Source organism: Parambassis ranga, chromosome 22, assembly GCF_900634625.1.
Source record: "Parambassis ranga chromosome 22, fParRan2.1, whole genome shotgun sequence".
NCBI lineage: Eukaryota > Metazoa > Chordata > Actinopteri > Ambassidae > Parambassis > Parambassis ranga.
In genome coordinates this window covers 16210221-16223097 of record NC_041042.1, presented here as the reverse complement: position 1 = coordinate 16223097, position 12877 = coordinate 16210221, and the positions used below count along the sequence as shown (strand labels likewise).

Below are 12877 nucleotides of genomic sequence, written 5' to 3'. Positions count from 1 at the left end.
AAAGCCTGATGACTACTTGTTGTGTTTTATTTTGAAGGGCTCAGCTGGATGTGAGTCTTCACCCTGTCTGACTTGACCCCTTAAAACAGGGGCTTGCTGTAGCTGCAGGGACAGTCGAGCTGTGACCGTCCAGCTCACAGGTCGCTGTTTGGAAGACGAGGAGGAGGAGGAAGAGGAGCCCGACAAACATCTGTAACATTTTTCACAGGAAGTAAGTGAATCATTTTAGTTTGATGACAGGCAGGCTGCTGTTCCTGAAATGTTTCTGTGTGCATCAGGAGGCAACTTCGCTCAGACTCTGGTTATACCTGTTATGAATCCTTCAGAAACAGACTGACAGTGTTAGTTATGAACATGCTGCTGATTTCAGCTTTAACTCCTTTTATTTTGAAATGATATTATGTTGTCTATAAGTGCAGCACTCTGATTTCCTCCGCCTGGCTGTTTGACTTTGAGTGTTGTTTGTTTTCCCTCAGTGTCCCCTCAGGGAAATGACCTAATATACTTTGCATTGCAAATGTTTTTGTTACGTAATCTAACTGTTGGGAGACAGGTGTACCGTTCCCTCGTCAGTTTAAGAGGTTATCTCAACATTTTGATCCCCGTATGCACTCTGCTGTGGTTTACTTAAGAGGCGCATGATGGTTCCTTAATGAGGAGCCACCTCCCCGGTTCCCTGCTGAGAGCTCCTCCTGTGTTTGTTTTTCAGGTCTATCATCTCTGATCGCTGCCTGAGATAAGACGAGTGCTGGTCCTCTCTGAGGATGGAGAAGTACGAGAAGATTGGAAAGATCGGAGAAGGCTCCTACGGCGTCGTCTTTAAGTGCAGGAACAGAGACACGGGCCAGATCGTCGCCATCAAGAAGTTTGTGGAGTCGGAGGACGATCCCATCATCAAGAAGATCGCACTGAGGGAGATCAGGATGCTGAAGGTGAGGCATCTCCTCACTGTGATCCTGTTCTCTGATGGAAGTGCAGCTGTGGAGCTCCGGTCAGGTGATCGAAACGTGGTTTATCAGAGCAACATTGTACCATGGCACGCAGAAAAATGTCAAAGTAAAGACAGAATACACCAGAATTATGGACAAATACATGTAACTGTTGCTATTTATTTCATAATTATAAGATAAAAGTTCAAAACTTGTTGAAATTTGGCTTCAAAATGATCTTTAAAAGAGGAAAGGTCTCATTTTTGGGTTGTGTTAATTTAAAAAGAGTAAATGTCAGATACCATCTTGGCTTATAAGAAAGAAGAAACTGACACTACTTGTAAGTTTAAATCTACAGTCAAATGTGGGAGAGAAATAGTCTGATGGTGGATTTACCAAGTTAAAAGTCAAACATTTAAACAACATGTAATATATAAAGGGTGACCATCTTGCTCTGAATGAATTACAACGTGCTCCTCCTTTGTGCAGCCAGCTGGACGAACACTTGAATAAATTCTGCAGACAGAGAAGAAGCTTGAGTCTTAATCACAGGAAGTAAGAAACTGCGACTAAAAAGGCTTCAGCCTGTGTCTGCTGCCTTTAATGTTGGATCATAATTATCACAATTGTTGGCGGTTTAATTAGTCATGCGGTGGGCGTGTTGTCGGTGCCCCGCTGGACACCAGCAGCTCATGAATAGGACAGGTTGTCAGGGGCGACAGCATCTTTATTACCTGCTGTTAACAGTGTGTTCTGTTTGATGGCGCCGATCTAACCTCTGACATTGGTCTTCCTGCGCAGCAACTGAAACATGCCAACCTGGTCAACCTGATCGAAGTGTTCCGGCGTAAGCGGAAGCTTCACCTGGTGTTCGAGTACTGCGACCACACCGTCCTCAACGAGCTGGACCGCCATCCCAAAGGGTGGGTGCATCCCCCTCAAAGAAAGTCTATCCCTGGGTGACATAGGCCACACATTTTCAGGCTCTCTCAGCTCTACCTGGTGACCAATAGAGGCTCTAAAATAAGATACACATACAGTGTGAAGCTTTATAAACATCAGGAGTCCTTAGATGCTTTTATTCTGAAATGCGCTGTAAGCTTTGTTGCCTCCTCATTACACATCATACACACAGTGGGTTTTGTCCAGTGCTCGTCTCCCAGGAGGCTGCCCGGCTCTCTGCGGCATGCTTACAGTGATGCCCCCCCAGAATGCTTGGCTGGCTGGGAGCCACATTTTATGGGGACTGTTTTGGGCTGTCTAGTCCCGCCGCCTGCCCCCCCCCTCCCTCCGCCTCTTTCAGTTACAGAGGGTTCAAAAGAAGGAGGAAAAAAAAGCACAAAGTGAGAAGAAAGGGGCGTGGATTGTTATTAATTGCCAGTCACAAGGCTCGAATTAGCCATTTCCCTAGCAACGCTGATAGATGGCGGCCCCTGAACCAACAAAGCCTCAGTGTTGAACATCAGGGCTCACAATGGAAGCAGCAAGGCAAATGTCTGAAAACCACAGCTGGACAAAAAAAAAAAGAAGCGGTGAGCCTTGTGTCTGTCTGCTGTTTGATCCACCTTGTTGCTCCATGTCTTCACAACCAATGGATGAATCACCATGAACGTTTGGACATCGGTCCCCCGTGGATCAATATTACTGGCTCTGGTGACCTTTTGCCACTTGAAGGTCCTTGTTTTCTCTGCTCCACCCCTTCAAGAGACGAGCTGCAGGTCCAGCATCCCGTTCATCCCAAAGTCACAAGTTTTCAAACTTTGTTTTGCAGCAAATCAGGAGAAATGAGAAGAAAGAACGCCTCAGCTAGCTCCTTTTCCAGCTGTGTTAATATGAAATGTTAAAACCTTTACATTTTCTAATATGTGACATAAAACCTTTGACCCGCCCACAAAGGAGACAGGAAGTGTTTATGGTTCACATCATTAGTGTCGCATGTAGCTTAGATGCATCTGTGTTTTTTTTTGTGGTGCTTGATGAATGCTAGCATTCACAGATGCTAACCTACATTGGCTTTTAACAGCGTTAGCAACTTAGCTCAATGCACAACTCACAGAGCTGCTAACATGAACACACTAAGTGTTAGAGCACTGTATTGTCTGCCTGTTTTATGAGTTTTCCCCCAAACGTCTCTTTTCTCTCCCCTTCTTCTCTCGACTGTCAGCTGTTAATCTCAAAGTGAGATTATTTCTTGTTTGATGGTTAATCTGTGTTCATGTCCTCCTTGTTTACAGCGTCCCAGAGCATCTTGTAAAGAGTATAACCTGGCAGACGCTCCAAGCTGTCAACTTCTGCCACAAACAGAATGTGAGTGTCTGCACAGCCTGTTTTTGAATTCCTCTGCTCCCTCCTCCAGCCCTGTTTTATGACTCTTTTTTTTAACAAGAATTCCTTCCTCTTGGCCAACCAGCAGTTAATGTGTCACCTAGACAAAACAAGCGAGGGCCTCCGTTTACAGCCGTGTGTTTCTCACACAGACCCGTTGTTTGTTTTCTTCAGTGTGTTTTCACACAGCGTGTTAACTCCTTCAGTGTCTGTGTCTGCAGTGCATCCACAGAGACGTGAAGCCGGAGAACATTCTCATCACCAAACACCAAGTCATCAAACTCTGCGACTTTGGCTTCGCCAGGATCCTCAGTGAGTGTACCAGCAGCTGTGTGGGTGTTAACGCTGCCACCTAGTGGTCAGAGCTGTCATTACAGGCCACCTTCACTAATGCATGTGTATAGATTAGATAAAAACACAAAATTCAGTCCCAGAACTTTCAACTATACAGTTTACCCATTGTGGGACTAAGGTATTCTTATTCTTAATCTTAATCTTAATCAGGGAACAGATGGTTTTTCTGATACATCTGTTAGCCTTTCAGATAATCAATTAATGAAAACAATTATGTGCAAAACGTCAGTGGATGTCTTTAAATGACTCATTTTGTCCAAACAACCGGTGAAGATACTCAGTTTGAGACGAGCAACTTAGTAATTCATGTCGGTATAAAAACACACTGCCCATACCTGCTGTGTTTGTGCTTTCCGCTCCTCCAGCTGGTCCATGTGACTACTACACAGATTATGTGGCGACTCGCTGGTACCGGGCCCCCGAGCTGCTGGTGGGTGACACTCAGTACAGCGCTCCGGTGGACGTCTGGGCCGTCGGCTGTGTGTTTGCGGAGCTGCTGTCGGGGATTCCTCTGTGGCCCGGGAAGTCTGACATGGACCAACTGTACCTGATCAGAAAGACTCTGGGTGAGGACATGTATCAGCAATAAATACCTACATTTAAAAAGCCTCGAGTATATTAGGAGTATCATGGTATTGGTGAGGAATGTGGGTGAGAATCAATTCGAATAAAGGCCAACACTCTCCATAGAGATGTTCCTGGGAGTACATTATTATGAGTTATTATTATATATAGTTATTATTAGTACAATATCTTACAGAATGACTGAACTCTGGTTGGTTCCTTGCAGGAGATCTGATCCCTCGACACCAGCAGGTCTTCAGCAACAACCAGTTCTTCTGTGGAGTTTCTATCCCAGAGCCTCAGGAGATGGTGAGACACACAGGCCACTGTTTGTATTCATGGAGCTTTGCTGCTCTTTACTCAGCATGAACGGAATGAATCTGTGTTCTGCAGGAACCTCTGGAGCAGAAATTTCCAAACCTCTCCCACCAAGCTCTGAGTCTCATGAAGGTACGGATGTTTTGATGTGTATCTCATGAGTTTAGTTTCATTCTTGCTATAATTAAGTAGATATTTAATCACATGGATGAATGCTGATCAGAAATCTGACGTCCCCCTCTCAGGGTTGTCTGAGGATGGACCCGTCGGAGCGGCTGACCTGTGAACAGCTCCTGCAGCATCCGTACTTCGACTGTCTCAGAGAAAAGAGCGAGAGCACCTCTCGGGAGCAGGACCGCTCTGGGAGCAAGAGGACACGGTTACCTCGCAGACACCTTCCCCCAGGGGTGAGGAGACAACCTAATCAATAATAATACAGAGATCCTGCTGCAGCTGCAGGCTTCTATCAGCCAGTATGAGTAAAGACCCTTAAAGGTTAGGGAAAAAGTAATTTTTCTTTCTGGCATGCCACAAATTTTTCAGGAAAAAAACTGGTTTGTGCTGGTGTGTTTCTTCTTTCCTCACCTGTCTGATGTCAGAGTAAATTTAACACCTGGGAGCGATCATTAGCTGCAGTGACACACAGCTGCTGCTTGTATTAATAAATTCTAGAAAATTATTTTTTACTGAAGTCTTTTCATAAAGAAATCCAGGAACAACGACGACTGACTCTCAGAACTGTTCCTTTGTTTTCGCTCTGCAGTATTTGCCACAGCTGACCAGCAGCAGCATCTTTCCAGCTCTGGACAATAAGAAGTACTACAACAACCTGCGCAAGTTCAACTATCACCTGCCGAACATCTAAGCACACAACACCGTCAGCTGCTTTTTCTTTATTTTTGAAAAGGATTCAACCACTCTTTATGATCTCGAGGTGTTGGGTGTCTTCATCTATGCACTATTCCCAGCGCCGTCCCCTCGTGTTGACGTGTTGGTTCATGTATGTTGCCTCTTTGTGTAGCTGTGTACAGACAAGGAGCGGCGCGCCGCTCTGCTGGTTGCCGCTGAGTAGACTGAAGGTGAAACTATGACGTGTTGCCTTTTTCTGGTTTGCCAAATGTATTTTTTTATATATAGAATGATGGACTGTGTCAGAGTGACATGCTGTTTTTTTTTTGTAGTAGTGTTATAATGCAAATTTAACAATCATTTCTGAAAAATAATATTTATTGACGTCAGGAGTGTAAACATTCACCTTGTTTCCAAGCATTCATCAGTAGCAGTACCGCTCACATCATCACGCTCATTATCATCTCCAGAACTTTTGGTGCTAAGGATGTTTTCAGCCATCTGTCTGATGTTTTATGACAAAATGCCAAATTACTCTATAAAGACGAGATTGAAATGTGTTCTCTAATGTACATACATATGGAGTAACCTTTAATAAAGTACACAACATCAAAGATAAGTGCTGTCAATGAATTGAAGTGCTGCGTGTCAGACGATTAACGTCCTGCATGTTTTACAATAAGGAAACAGGAAGCTGTCTCTCATTCATTCCAGGTCCAGAGAAAGGTCCAGACGTGGAAGAGCCGTCTGCAGTCTCTGAACTGTCGTCTGTTTGTCTTTGATTCCAGGAAGGTCGCTGAGAAACAGATACTCCAGATTCCTGAGAGGAATTCTTACATGATTAATGCATGAAATAATGTTAAACAGATGAAATGGCATCATTAATGAACGCTGACCTGAGTTTATGCAGAGCAACGACGCCCTTATCAGTCACGTTACCACATGACACCACCTCCATCATGTACAGACTCTCCTGCAGGTTCTCGATGGAGCTCAGCCGCTCCAGGCAGGCGTCTTCAATGTAGATGCACTTATTGAATCTTATTTCCTCCACGTGCTTCAAACCATCTTGAAAAACAAAAACACCAGTCACAAAACATGTGTAAGTGTGTCAGGGGTCAGAGACGGTGTACCCGTGCCTGCTCAGTGTAAAACATCCCGGCCACTTGCGTCACTTTTGGATAATCAGTAAGTGAGATGCACTTTCACCCCCCCCCCCCTTTCCTTTTGTGTTAACACAGAGGGGAGTCACTTTCAGGTCAACAGTCCAGGTCAAGCTCCAGCTAGTTACTGCAAAATTTACACTTTCTGAACATGGCGTTTAATATTTGATTTAAACAGACACTTTAATCTGTTAACCCAGCATGAGGTCAGAATTAAACATGTGTGGGACGCATTGCATTTTGACTGACTCCTCCACTTGATTTTGGGGTATCACTTTGATACTGTCAAGTTGACCCTAATGTGCAGACAAGTCAAACAAAGCACATCTGCGTATGACAGACTTTCAGGTTATAGACTAATGTTTCCATCAGACACTGTGACAAGCTCACAGCCTCTCTGTGTGTGTGTGTGTGTCTGTATCCCCTCTGGTTAAATTACCCACTATCATTTTGGGGAAAATGTTAATGAGTCTGGGACCAGAGACAAGAAGGAGAACGTCATATTCTCCACGCTGTAATACTGACCCAGGTAGTCGAACCCTTTGAACATGATGCAGGACTCGGTGGCGTCGATCGCCTGGATCTTGTATCTGCCTAGCGGTCCAGTTGGCATGCCGTTGTAGTCGTGTTGCCAGCGATCGAAACCTTGGAACCTGACTTTAGCTCCACATCTCAGCAGCCACTCTGCCGCAGCTCGGTCTGGACCCACGGCCTTGATCCTCTCGTAGTCCACTCTGTGTGACAATCAACGTTGTTGCAACAATGTTACATCTTAATATAGACTAGAGGTTAAATAAAACAAACACACAATACACAAACACTCATATAGACAGCTCTCCACACAATTATATATTACTATAAAACAGACAACTGTCTAAACAGTACACACAAATAAATGTAGATATGTACAGCAGGTGTACTACTACTACAGGTCTACTTTTTGTTGACATTGAGTTATCATGCTTTTATATAATTACATAAAGGTTTAGTATAATAAAATGAGAAATGTTTAGCAGTTGTATGTATTTTTTTAGCGTTGTTAGCACATAATATGATTTCAGTAACTCAGTTTTTATTTTTATTTATTTATTTTCTCTTCACCTTACATAATTTATCAGCTCTGTGACATTGTGGTGTGACAGAGGAGAAGCTTTAGCATGTGCAGGTGTACATAATAAAAAGTGTTTTGTCTTTTAGGGCTTGTTATTAACGTGTAGGTTGGTAAATTAATGGCGTCTCACTTGTTGAAAACAGCATTAAGCCAACCCCAGAAGTGTCTGCGGCTCCAGTCCCTGTGACTGAGTGCAGGCTGCACAAGCTGCGACAACAGCTTCATGCTAACGAGCTGAAAATATAACAGTAATAATCAGCCGCCATTTTGGATTCGAATGTGAAATAATAACAGTTAAATTTAACTGTGACAGGCGAGCAGAAGATTTAAAATAAAATCCTCACCTGACCTCCAGCAGACAAGCCTGTTTGTTTACATTTGCGGCGCAGCCATCACTCTGACCTTTGAACTGATGATGTAAGAGAAACGTGCGATCTCATTGGCCGGACGCGCCTTTGTATGACAGGGGGCGTGGTCACATGTTTGGCAACAGGATAGGAAGCTAGTAGCAACGCTGGAGGGAACACGGGACAGAAAGCAGAGGAGAAGTCAGTCCAGGAGGGTTTTATCAGTGGAGACGGTTCTCTGAGGCGCGTTCAGAGTCTGTGACGATGATCCGGATACTAAGCGGAGCTTGTTTTAAAGCGGCGGGAGCTGCGAAGCCCACACTGCTAAAGGACATACCAGTCAGACAGCTGCACAGGTAACACAGCAGAGGAGCCTGCTACAGGCAGGGCTGCAGTTCTGCAACATTCCAGAAGTCAGGCATTATTAACTTAAGAAACAAGTATCGACTAATTTCACTTATCGCCCAGAACACTCAACACCAGGAACCACATTGCATAATATGTCTCTGTATAACCTGATCCTGCACCACATTGTTTGTCCACACACAACATTGACTGGCCTCCACAGCCATGCCTGCAGCATCCACAGAGCTCCTACATCTGGATGCATTGACTGTATACTGTGGGTTTGTGAAGCTTTATTATTAGTCCTGCAACATTCACAAGGGCTGCAACAAAAAGCAGTGTCCCATGCACTGAAGCCATTTCCTGTCCGCTTTATGTAAATAGTGACAGTTTAGTAGTTTAAAGTTAATGATGACTTGCAGCTAGGTAACCTGACCACATCCTTACATGACCATCAGACCCGTTGCGTCAGAGATAAGTCCACTGATTATGTGATTAAGTGATATGATTATGATTAAGTGATCTCAAAGTTTAACTACACCCTGCTGTGCTGTTTTGTTTTACAAGGTATCTAAATACAGACTAAGGCAGCCTGAAGCAGAGTTTCTCCCCTTTATGGGACAGATCCTGGTTCTAATTTACACAAATAAAACCTGGTGTTCGCTGTTTGTTGTTCATTCAGAGGGGCACAGGATATAAATCAAGTCTTGAGTCTGTGAAACCCTGCGGTGAAGTGTGAACACGTTTGTTACTCAGGAAGCAACACTAACATGCAGGATACTGCTCTTATCCTGCTCATAAGTTTCAAAAGTCTATTACTCATTAAGTCACACGCAGCTGGACATTGAACCAGTGACCTAAATATTCGCCTCCTCTGTCTGCTCGATTCTCAGTAACCACCTGTAACCATCTGTTTTTCAGCACTTATGATGTGGCCGTGGTCGGCGCAGGCATCGTGGGCCTGGCCACAGCCAGAGAGCTCATCCTGAGGCACCCGTCGCTCAGCTTCATTCTGCTGGAGAAGGAAAAAGAGCTCTGTGGGTAGAACTTTGACATTTTGAAGCTTATTTATCTACCAAACCAAAAGACTGAAGATTGGAACATTAGAACGTCCTCACATTTGGTCTGTGTTCATAACGAATCTGAAGATTTAAACTTAATCATTCTGTTCAAGTTGCTGCTTCAGTTTTACTTCACAAGCTATAAAATGCTAATTGCTGTGCCAGTAGGTGATTTCCCACCATTTCCCGTCTCTGTGCTAAACTAAGCAGCTTCATATTTACCATACAGTCCCAGGAGTCATATAAACCCCATTTCCAAACTCCCAGCAAGAATTTAAAAAAGTGTGTTTGTCCAAAAGCCTCAAAGGCCACATTTTCATTTATATAAAAAAAGAAACGTCTTCCTCTCCGTCTCACCAGCTTTACACCAGAGTGGGCACAACAGTGGAGTCATTCACAGCGGGATCTACTACACGCCGGGCTCGCTGAAGGCCCGCCTGTGTGTGCGAGGAGCCACTTTAGCCTACGAGTACTGCGAGAAAAAAAGACTCCCTTACAAGAGATGTGGGAAGGTGTGCCCCAGTGTTTTAAAGCCAGATGCTAACAGTCTGATCCATAATGGCCACTGACATCTGAACATTGTGTTTGTGGCAGCTGATTGTCGCCGTGGAGCAGGAGGAGATACCCAGACTCAAAGCTCTGTACGAGCGAGGCTTGAAGAACAATGTACGAGACCTCAGCGTCGTTGATGCCAAAGGAATCAGAGAGCGAGAGCCATACTGCAGGGTAGGACACGCTTTGTCTTCCTGTGTTCGGACGAAGTCAACCTGTCAGTTAAAAGCCTAAAAAATACCGTTTCTTCTCTCCAGGGGATCATGGCCTTGGACTCGCCCTACACTGGCATTGTAGACTGGAGGATGGTGGCGCTGAGGTACGGCGCAGACTTTGAGGAGGCAGGCGGCGCGGTGGTAACCGACTATGAGGTCACAGACATTTCCATGGTGAAAGAGAGCCCAGCTGGCAGCACTGAAGGTAACAGACCGTGCACAGACGTGTCCGCAGCCATCACTGAAACAGAGCTGAGTCTTTCTGTTCGTTCTGTTTGCAGGGATGAAATATCCGATGGCACTCAGAGACAGAAAGGTGAGACACGTGCAGAGAGAAGCAGCGCATGTTGATTTTTTTGTGTATGACCTGTGTCGTTTCCTGTGATCTTCACCAGGGTAACGAGGTGCGGTGCCGCTACGTGCTGACCTGTGGAGGCCTGTACTCAGACCGGCTGTCACAGATTTCTGGATGCAGCCGGGAGCCGCGGATCGTCCCCTTCAGAGGAGACTACCTGATCCTGAAGCCTGAGAAAAACTATCTGGTCAAAGGGAACATTTATCCTGTAAGAAAAAAAAAGAGTTTGTTCTTCACAACCTCAAACTTTTGAGGCCCTCAAGTGACAGAAGGATGAATTACGTCTGATTTGTAGTGAGCTGCACCTCGTTTTTCTGTCTGATCCCTGTGTCTCAGCTGATGTTAGGTGTATTTTCTAAAATACTTTGTAGGTTCCTGACCCTCGTTTCCCGTTCCTCGGAGTCCACTTCACCCCTAGGATGGACGGAAGCATTTGGCTCGGCCCCAACGCCGTCCTCGCCTTCAAAAGAGAGGGTTACAAAGTGTACGACTTCAACGCTCGGGACTTAGCAGACGCTCTGTCATTCAGGTACAGCGTGGAGGACTGTGAGGGTAACGGTGCAGCTGCATGCTGTGTGTGTAATCGTTGTCTCTTTGTGCTGCAGTGGCCTTCAGAAGCTGATTATGAGGAACATAACGTATGGAATTGGAGAAATGTATAGAGGAGTTTTCATCGGTGCGCAGGTTAAGAACCTGCAGAAGTACATCCCAGAGCTCTCCCTGAGTGACGTGCTCAGGTGACCAGATGTTTGTTGCACAGATGCTACGATTCACAGTCATTTTCTGTAACCCTGAATGTCTCCTCTCCTCTTCTCTCCAGGGGCCCTTCAGGAGTTCGAGCTCAGGCCCTCGACCGCGACGGAAACCTGGTGGACGACTTTGTGTTTGACGGCGGGGTGGGAGACGTGGGGAGCCGGGTGCTTCATGTGCGTAACGCTCCGTCACCGGCGGCCACCTCTTCCCTCGCTATAGCTGAAATGATTGCGGATGAGGTGGAGAGCCGCTTCTCACTATAGTGGAGGGGGGTCGGGAATCCAGCTTCAGTCACTGAGTCGAGCTCGTACTACCTCAGCATCACTGACATCACTTTTTATACCAGGTCAAGCCTTATGTGTCTTTGACTAATGATATTTTTAAAGCTGTTTTTACTGCAGTGGTGCTTCTTCGGGTTGTGTAAGATGTTTACTCCACCTCATTTCACAGGAAAACGTGATCTTTATGCACTACTAACTACTAAGTGCAGCATGATTTAAAGTTTTTTTCTTTTAGCTGCAATAACATTATCATAACTTTAAATTATGTGTACTGAAATATCTACTTGATATTTTAAATGAGGGATTTAAATGGTTAAATTGGTACTGATTTTCTTCTTGTCGTTTGGGTGCTGTGTGTTTTTTACAAAACGAAAGGTGTCGTCTTATTTTATATTCACACTAAAGCAGAGGTCTGTGTTGTGTCTGGCTGGTGAGTTTTATAGAATTATGCCACAATTTGCTCTTTTGTAGACAAATGAATGTTATTTTTTTCATATAAATATGTATTTTGGGATTAAAATGCAACAAAGTCTGCGGTTTGTGCACATTTATTTAGGTGCAGCTCATCATGTCTGGTGTGAGAGAGAGAGCTGAAGCATCTGTGGATTTTGTCCACAAGGAGGCAGAATCACAGAAGAAGAAAAATGTATGTAAAAGCACAAAAATATGCCAAAATTAGACGCTGTGTGTGAAAACCGTGTGTTCTTAATGTTTTGAATGTCATGCCTGTGTGATAGCATTGAAATAAAGGTGATTTTTTTTGCATAAATGTGGGTTTTATTTCTTAACGTCAATAAATGCATCTAGTAAAATTATGTACACATATTTATCAGGATGATCATTGAGTAAAGGTGGTTTATATTCAGTAGTTGATGTGATGTTTGTATTTAAACAAGAAGTCCAGCCTCGTTTTTCTTCTGTCCAATAAAATGTGAAATTACGCAGCGTGCGTGCCTGACAGGACACGCAGCGCACGGAGCAGCAGCAGCAGCGGAGTTGGTTCGAACATCTTCGACTTCTCAGAGCGAACCAAAAACACCTCGGAGCTCCTCAGCTGCTCTGCTCACAGACATGCCCCGGACTGCGCGCTGCTTCCGAGGGGAGCTGGATTTAGCGTGTGATCGCTGCGGAGAAGATGCCTGGATGTGAAGCCAGCAGCGCAGGGAGAAAGTGTGCCTTGTTTGGAGCTCGACGGGTCGTGTGCCACAACGTAGAAGTCGGAGCGCATCAAGGCCAGCAGCAGCAGCAGCAGCCTGTAGCAGCAGTTAGCTAGTCGGCTAGCGCTAGCCTGCTAACGTTACAGGTGTTTAGAGAGCGAATAACCAAACGTAACTTGTAGCTGTAGCTAGCTGGCA

General features: G+C 45.0%; 3 protein-coding genes across 3 annotated transcripts; 2 read left to right on the top strand and 1 right to left on the bottom strand.

Moving 5' to 3' along the window:
- Nucleotides 1-112: 112 nt before the first annotated feature.
- cdkl1 (cyclin dependent kinase like 1 (CDC2 related kinase)) lies at nucleotides 113-5683 on the top strand. The gene is made up of 10 exons (XM_028395772.1): nucleotides 113-211; nucleotides 710-932; nucleotides 1731-1852; nucleotides 3164-3236; nucleotides 3476-3566; nucleotides 3974-4174; nucleotides 4399-4481; nucleotides 4566-4622; nucleotides 4736-4897; nucleotides 5254-5683. The coding sequence occupies exons 2-10, from the start codon at nucleotides 765-767 to the stop codon at nucleotides 5353-5355; spliced, it is 1059 nt and encodes a 352-aa protein (XP_028251573.1). The 5' UTR covers nucleotides 113-211; nucleotides 710-764; the 3' UTR covers nucleotides 5356-5683.
- A 16-nt stretch (nucleotides 5684-5699) lies between these two features.
- Nucleotides 5700-8059, bottom strand: dmac2l (distal membrane arm assembly component 2 like). The gene is made up of 5 exons (XM_028395782.1): nucleotides 7958-8059; nucleotides 7744-7847; nucleotides 7028-7236; nucleotides 6236-6407; nucleotides 5700-6159 (listed from the first exon to the last, which is right to left on the bottom strand). Exons 2-5 carry the CDS (start codon nucleotides 7836-7838, stop codon nucleotides 6045-6047), a joined length of 591 nt encoding a protein of 196 aa, XP_028251583.1. The 5' UTR covers nucleotides 7839-7847; nucleotides 7958-8059; the 3' UTR covers nucleotides 5700-6044.
- Nucleotides 8060-8224: 165 nt separating this feature from the next.
- Nucleotides 8225-12251, top strand: l2hgdh (L-2-hydroxyglutarate dehydrogenase). The gene is made up of 10 exons (XM_028395764.1): nucleotides 8225-8316; nucleotides 9227-9342; nucleotides 9727-9878; nucleotides 9961-10092; nucleotides 10176-10338; nucleotides 10415-10449; nucleotides 10529-10696; nucleotides 10860-11017; nucleotides 11094-11225; nucleotides 11309-12251. The coding sequence occupies exons 1-10, from the start codon at nucleotides 8225-8227 to the stop codon at nucleotides 11502-11504; spliced, it is 1344 nt and encodes a 447-aa protein (XP_028251565.1). The 3' UTR covers nucleotides 11505-12251.
- The last annotated feature ends 626 nt before the right edge of the window (nucleotides 12252-12877 follow it).

Bases quoted from the DNA above. Each gene is read 5' to 3' on its own strand.
- cdkl1 (XM_028395772.1), top strand. From the start codon at position 765: ATGGAGAAGTACGAGAAGATTGGAAAGATCGGAGAAGGCTCCTACGGC. The intron at 1,853-3,163 runs GTGGGTGCATCC...CCTTGTTTACAG, and splicing joins CTGGACCGCCATCCCAAAGG to CGTCCCAGAGCATCTTGTAA. The intron at 3,237-3,475 runs GTGAGTGTCTGC...CTGTGTCTGCAG, and splicing joins ACTTCTGCCACAAACAGAAT to TGCATCCACAGAGACGTGAA.
- dmac2l (XM_028395782.1), bottom strand. From the start codon at position 7,838: ATGAAGCTGTTGTCGCAGCTTGTGCAGCCTGCACTCAGTCACAGGGAC. The intron at 7,237-7,743 runs GTGAGACGCCAT...ATTGTCACACAG, and splicing joins CTTAATGCTGTTTTCAACAA to AGTGGACTACGAGAGGATCA. The intron at 6,408-7,027 runs GTCAGTATTACA...TTGTTTTTCAAG, and splicing joins CAAAGGGTTCGACTACCTGG to ATGGTTTGAAGCACGTGGAG.
- l2hgdh (XM_028395764.1), top strand. From the start codon at position 8,225: ATGATCCGGATACTAAGCGGAGCTTGTTTTAAAGCGGCGGGAGCTGCG. The intron at 9,343-9,726 runs GTGGGTAGAACT...CCGTCTCACCAG, and splicing joins GGAGAAGGAAAAAGAGCTCT to CTTTACACCAGAGTGGGCAC. The intron at 11,226-11,308 runs GTGACCAGATGT...TCTTCTCTCCAG, and splicing joins TCCCTGAGTGACGTGCTCAG to GGGCCCTTCAGGAGTTCGAG.